Source organism: Oryzias melastigma, linkage group LG4 (assembly GCF_002922805.2).
Source record: "Oryzias melastigma strain HK-1 linkage group LG4, ASM292280v2, whole genome shotgun sequence".
Lineage (NCBI taxonomy): Eukaryota > Metazoa > Chordata > Actinopteri > Beloniformes > Adrianichthyidae > Oryzias > Oryzias melastigma.
Window position 1 is genome coordinate 11,814,685 of NC_050515.1, and position 7,179 is coordinate 11,821,863.

The following is a 7,179-nucleotide window of genomic DNA, read 5'->3' on the forward strand; positions in this document are numbered from 1 at the left end:
ATGCTGCAAACTAGCTACGGCTAAAAGCATTGTGATATGGGAATAGGACAGTATGTCTATGTTTTTATATCTGTCATTCAATAAATAAATCCAACTCATTGACACCATTAAGCCAAACAGAATGTTGAGCAAATGCAGTTCAGGCATTTACTTCCTGTTGGGGACACGAACGGTCTAAAGAAGCTTTGTAGTTCAACACAATTTATCATTTCTTTGTTGAGAGAAAGAATCGAGAATCCCATTGAAACTTGTAGCCACAAACCAGAGAGAGGAAGCTAACAGACATTTGACCCAAACTTATTCATTATTTAAAGAAAATAAAATGAATGCCCTTGGTCTTTTTAGGACTTTTTCCACGAAGTCAAACCATTTCAATGAGTACAGAAAATGTAATATAGTGGAAAAACTATCCTCAACCTTCATACTTTTAAAGCCACATTCTTTATCATACTGTGACTTCTGCCATTACCAAATCTCTCTGTGAGTTTTCAGCAAACTAACATCTGAATATGCACAAACGAACAGCACTGGAAATGAACTTTCAGTATAACAGGCATCTGTCAAATTAAGAAATCAATCCCACTTTTATTTCTGCCATGCACCAATAAAATGGAGGGCAGCCAACATTGATGTTTTCATTGATAGTGCTTCTGTGCTTGGTTATGTTTCCCCTTAGAATATTAGGAATTTGGCTCTTTGCTTGAATTTCCAGCTGTTTTGTCGAAAAGCTGAAAATAATCTGTCTTTATGTTACAATTTGTCAGTTTCTTCTTTGCTTTGGTGGCACTTGAACTATTTTTATTGATTGTTGTTCCTGTATCATTTCAAATTATTGAACTGTACTAATAAATCTTGTTTTCTCATACAGGATGTCAGGGGCCAACTGCTCGTTTGATCAAATGACTGAAAAGGAGTGGCTTTGTTCTCCAGATCAGAGGTGCATCAACCTGACCTCTGGCGTGAATAAGAGTCTCATTGATCCGGACGATGCCTGTCTGACAGAGGACGAGTATCTAGAAAAATATCTGGGTCCACGCCAGTCGTCCGCGTTCCTCCCCGTCTGCCTGAGCTATCTGGTCATCTTCCTGGTCGGTGTCGTGGGAAATGTGCTGACGTGCACCGTCATCGCACGCAACAAGGTCATGTGGACGCCAACTAACTACTACTTGTTCAGCTTGGCCGTGTCAGACCTGTTGGTGCTGCTGCTCGGTATGCCTCTGGAGCTGTACGAGCTGTGGCAAAACTACCCCTTCCTGCTCGGGAAAGGAGGCTGCTACTTCAAGACGTTCTTATTTGAAACCGTCTGCTTGGCGTCCATCCTCAACGTGACGGCGCTGAGCATTGAGCGCTACATAGCCGTGGTGCACCCACTTAGAGCAAAGTATGTCGTGACACGCACCCACGCCAAGAGGGTCATTCTGACAGTGTGGGGCGTGTCGGTGCTGTGCTCTGTGCCCAACACAAGCCTGCATGGGATCAGCGTCCTTCACATCCGCTCCACTGGACCGGCTGGAAACCTGAACGTAGAGATTCCTGACTCAGCCATCTGCACGCTGGTCAAGCCTCGCTGGATCTACAACCTGACCATCCAGCTCACCACCTTTCTGTTTTTCATTCTTCCCATGCTGACCATCAGCGTTCTCTACATGCTCATCGGGTTGCAGCTGAAGCGTGAAAAGATGCACCAAGCACTGGAGGCCAAGTCTGGGTTTGGACAGGAGAGTTTCTGTAACATCCGCACGCGGCAGCAAAAGATACGACGCCGGCAAGTCACAAAAATGTTATGTGAGTATGACAAAATGATTTAAGAGATTACCAAATTTTCCCTGTTGATGAAAGATATTCATCAGTATTTCATTTAAATTCAGTTTAGAAGAAGGCTCAGAGTCTGACATTCAGAAATCCAACTCCTGAAGAACTGATTGAAATACGAAAAAAACATAACTTTTTGAAAAATTATATTCTTCCTGTTTTAAAACTGCAATATAAAAGAGCATATTTTGAGAGTTTGAGTGGCGTCTTATTCAGATTTGACTTTTACTGATTTGTCCAAATATTACGTTCACTAAATTCTAATTAAGTCTAAAATAACACTGAACAAACACCATCAAACCCATGAGATATTTTCTACTAATGTCAGTCATAGATTGTTCTGCAAGGGTCTTAGTCTGTTCTTTGATTAATCATCACTCAAGTGAATGAAGAAATCTAAAACCTGACATGAAATCATTTTCCTATTTAAAATGTTATCAAATTCCTCAATGATCCATATCAATAATGCTTGGAGACTGACAGGCAAAAGATCAGATTAAAGCAGGTTGGACTATTGGGGATTTGCAATTTTTGTCATAAAATCTGCGCATATGTTGTGCAGATTTACAACTTTTAGTCAGTCAGGATAAAAAGCAAGAAAAAAAATTATCAAGAAAGTGAGTAAAAAGTTTTAAAATTCTTTTGAAACTAACAAAAAAATACCATCAAACTCACACTTGACATTCTGGGTAATGTCACAAATAATTGTTGCACAGTTGTGCATAGCATAAGATAATGAGCTCTACGACTGAGGTGTATGCTTCACGGCTCGCGATTTAATGAGACAGGCTGATTTAGAAATGCTGTGCATTGTTTGAATATGCATGTGATAAAACAAAATGTCCTTAAAGGAAAACTTTAACAGTCACTTCAAGGATTGGAATACATAGAAGTAAAGTCAAAATCGGTTTAATTCATTTAATTTATACATTTTAAGACATTAAGTATTTTAAAAAACTTTAGTAAGACTTGATATATCTTTAAATAAATGTAGCGTGAGCATGATGGTTATCAGGATGAAATATGATGTTTTTGTGAATCAATCAGCCAACCACAAGTTAATTTGGCTCCAAGCAGAGGCATTTTTAAGGTGAATGCTACTTGCACACCACTCCAACTGTGGTTTGTTGAACAGTTGTGATGAATGAATGCACCAAGAAGCTCAGAGCAGAGAACTGCATGCAAATGAAAGCCCCCTCTTTAGAGTCGGGCTCATATCTCATCTGCAGAAAACAGCAGTCAATGAGTGTACAATTCACCTCCCAGCGCCTCCTGCTCAGTGTGGTATTCAGCTTCCCAGCAGGCAAGGCTCTCAATATCACTGCCAGACACTGATGATAGCTACTTAAAGCATTATCATATGTAGTCATCTGTAGTTAATCTTTGACGTAGAAAATAAAACCATAAAAGAACTCGTGCCTTAACTGAAAAGATCTTTTTAATTCTTTGATGGATGCAACATCTTGCACAAGATAGATAAAAGCGCTGAACTTTAAATTAATTTAAGCATGTTTTTATATTATTTATAATGTAAAGGTTATGAGCACCTTTTCAAAGTTTCTTTAGAGGCCAAACTGTGTTCTTTTAGGGCTGTTTAAGATTACTCTTACACACCTCTGGTTATTGCTTAAGACCCACTGCAATGACAATTATGTGGCATTTTTCTCACAATGGAGGACTTATATAAAGAAAACTAAGATTCAGGGTGTATTCAGGCAGGAAAAATTATTTCCGCTTAATTTGGTCTGGATTGAGTCCTAAACATTGTGTTTGATCTGTATTCCGACAGGAATCCGCTGGAGATTCCAAAACTTATAAACAAAACCATGTGACTAAAGATCTCTCCAGTCATTGGCCAGCAGTTACAGGGACAGGTCAAACCAAAAAAAGAAAGACGGATATGCTGTATTTTGCAAATACTTGTCAAGATAGTTTACTTATTCAGACTTTTGTTTCAGTTTTGAACGTCTGTATGACGGCCAGGTTTAACACTTTTTACTGAAACGTTTGTACGATGGAGGCATGCTGCAAGGCGGTTACTGAGAACGCTACGGCTGCGAGGTTCATGACACATAGATTGTTGGGAAACCAGTGTGAGAAGCAATGTGTATCACGTTAAAAGTTGTTTTAATGAGCCAGCATTCATCTGACCACATTTTGATGCGATGCTCCATGTTTGTCCGCTAATGACCAGCTACAGTGGCTGTTTTGGTTCAGTTATTTTCAGACTAGAGCGAACTGAACTGAAGTTCAGTCTGATTGGAAATGAATCAAAACCACCTCGAAAAATGGGTCCAAGAGCAGTTCCTTGAGCATATTCAGAATTTAATCTGGACTATTGGGGGAAACCAACTGTAGTTTACTTTAAGCAGACCAAATGTATCCAATCTGAATACACCCTAAAACTCAATTTCTGAGTATTTAGGTAACACTTTAGATGAGGTGCTGAAAAACACTCAATATAATGTTCCCAAAGGTAATAAATACATTTGTTAAGCTCGTAAGCAGTTTATTAATAGGGCCTTTGTTGACAATGGTCTCACTTTAGATGGTAATGAATCTTACAAAGTATGTTAATAAAGCTCATTCGGCTTACTGTGTTAATAAATGTCTAACTATTAACTTATAAACACTTTAATTAAGCTGGTTAATGAATCTTATTATAAACTGTTTCCAGTATTCCTTTATTCAGGTCACAGTTTATAATCAAAGGGGGTTTTTAATAATTCAAAGAAGCTTTTGTAAAGAGTACCAAGATGGTAAAGTATCAATACTGCTTTTTGATGGACACATCATTGGGCTTTTTTTTCCAATCAAATTTAAATAGACTCGATTTGACTGCTGATTAATGAATTTTTAGTCCATAAATCAACTTAAAAAGCTTAGAGAAATATTTTTGGAAAATGAACTTTTTCATCAATCTGTTTTTGTTTATAATGCTTCTCCGTGAGTCATCCTCAATCTCTTATTTTATGACAACTACTCTAAAAAATTGAAACAGCAAGTATGGAGGAGGAGCACTGGGATTTTCACAAATGCTTCAAAACAAGGATTTAAAAGATGCAATGTCCTTAGAGTATTTAGCTTGATATGGAGGATTAAATAAAAGTGATTGTCCACAATAAATGATGATAAAGAGCTTTATAAATGACACCTCCAGAGAGGCACTTAAATCAGGACTAGTGACAACATGCTGGCAATCTAATGAGTGTGGATCTCATGAGACTTTCACAATAAGTGTCTCTCTTTCTTGTTTTTTTTTTTTCTAGTTGTTTTAGTGGTAGTTTTTGGGATCTGCTGGGCACCATTTCACAGCGACCGCCTCATGTGGAGTTTCATTAGTGAATGGACTGACAGCCACAGGGAAATCTTCGAGTATGTGCACATCATCTCGGGAGTGTTTTTCTATCTCAGCTCAGCAGTCAACCCCATCCTCTACAACCTCATGTCGACGCGTTTCAGAGAAATGTTCAAAGAGGTCATGTGTCACAGGCAGCACAACATCACGCCCAGAAAAAACTCCCTCAGTGTCACCCGGCTGACGCTGCGCAGCACCCTCAGCGATGCCCCGCTGAGCAACGGAACCGCCGCCGTCGAAACTGAGGCCGAAGACGGAGAGCTCAGAAAGAAGGACGAGATCCCTGAATCAAAAAAGTACTAGTAAAACTACCTAAGGTCATGTGTTGTTGGAATTCCGTTTCAGAGGGCATGTCTGTTCTGACCCAGTGCATTCATCATGTGTAATCTGAAGCCATTATCCACAGGTTCATGTCAAAGTGGCATCTGAGTGGAAGCATTGTGGAAAAAGGTGAATCATTGCACAGATGCTTTCAGACAGCGTGTGTTATTTATAGGATGTCATTAGGTAACCAATGGAAAAGGTATTGTCCACCCAGCACTTGAACACTTACACAACCTCATTTTTGTACAAACATCCGTGAAAACGTAGTCATTGAAATAGTCGAACTTTGACGAGACACTTGTGAATGTAAAACAGAATGTCTCACCAAAACTCAACTTGATTTGTGAACACTTTATTCAAAATAATATTACACAGATAGCATTTAACTTAGCAAAAAATGTACATAATGGTACCACTGACAGCATATAGAGAACTGGACCAGGTGTGACGTCAAACATTTTGGTTCCAGCGAAATGAAGCCAAATCAGTTGCCATTTTTCCACTATATGGATGCCTCTGTTTGGAGCCAGACATGGTTAGTAAGCAGTAAAACGATGGAGGTGGGGGCCAGCGAGAACCACATGCTTTTACTGAGGCATCCAATTGGTCAGGTTATAACTTGAATAACTACAAAAAAATACAAAGAAAAAAAATCTAGGATTAGTCAGAATATGTAAATAAAAATGTTTATTCTGACAAATAGAATGACTGAGCAATAGATGTTTATTTCTCTATAGAAGTCTATGGGATTTTGGCTTCTTGGAGCCAGTGGGGACTTCCTATTTGGGACGCTCTATCCAGTTCTCTTATACAGTCAACAGTTGATACAGGTTAATAAATGAAACACAAAATGTGTTTATCTTCACGTTGCTTCACAAGTGTGAATGTATTAAACTCTGTAAGTTTATTTTGGTAAAAGCTTATAATAAAATGTGCCAGGAAATATTGCAAAGTAAATTTAACTATTTAAAGCCCAAGACAGAAAAATTGACCAAAAAAGTTTTGGTTTTGTTTTTTTTTGTGTGTGTTTTTTAGCTGAAATTGCTTTTTTAAAATAAAAATCCACAAAGTAAAATTAGCAACTTCATTTTTGTAAAGAGACATTATGATCTATTGGGTGATTTTGGTAACTTTTTGCTCACAACAATGTCAATTTAAGATGCAAAAATCTTGATATCAGTGTTCAGGGTGAAAAAAAAGGACCTTATTTACCTACTGTCTTAAATTTGATCCACACATTTTAACATGGTGTAAATATTTTATAAAGAATTCATTATCAGCAAATGTATCATTCTTTAAATGAAGCAAGCAGTCATTAAAAAAATGAACAACAATGCAAGGGTTATTCTGTTCTTAAAGTTGTGAAATTCAGCAATATTGTTTTTGAGAGTTCGTGGAAACAACTCTTTAAAATGACCAGGAAAATGGCTTCTACTGCCTCTAGTGGAATGATGATGAACTACAGGGCAGAAAACATTGATAAAGATGTATTCAGTGGGTTTTAAAGGAAAGTTTGGATTTGATTATGAGATAGGGGTTTCAGTAATGTGTGTATCAAATATAATACAAATAGTTATATAGGGTTAATAAATGAACACATTATATTTTTGGTTGAGTAGATTAGAATTGTTTGTTTTAAAAATTTAATTTGTGTCCTTTATTTGTTATTTTTACAGTCTGACAAT

At 37.7% G+C, this 7,179-nt stretch overlaps 1 protein-coding gene across 1 annotated transcript in view; it reads left to right on the top strand.

Moving 5' to 3' along the window:
- The window catches only part of nmur1a (neuromedin U receptor 1a), a 13,659-nt gene extending 7,512 nt beyond the window's left edge, over positions 1-6,147 (top strand). Inside the window, exons 2-3 of the mRNA XM_024278959.2 lie at positions 869-1,785; positions 5,082-6,147. Of these exons, the coding sequence (XP_024134727.1) occupies positions 870-1,785; positions 5,082-5,473 (1,308 nt within the window). The 5' untranslated portion in view covers position 869 and the 3' untranslated portion in view covers positions 5,474-6,147. The remainder of the gene's footprint in view (positions 1-868; positions 1,786-5,081) is intronic.
- Positions 6,148-7,179: the final 1,032 nt, after the last annotated feature.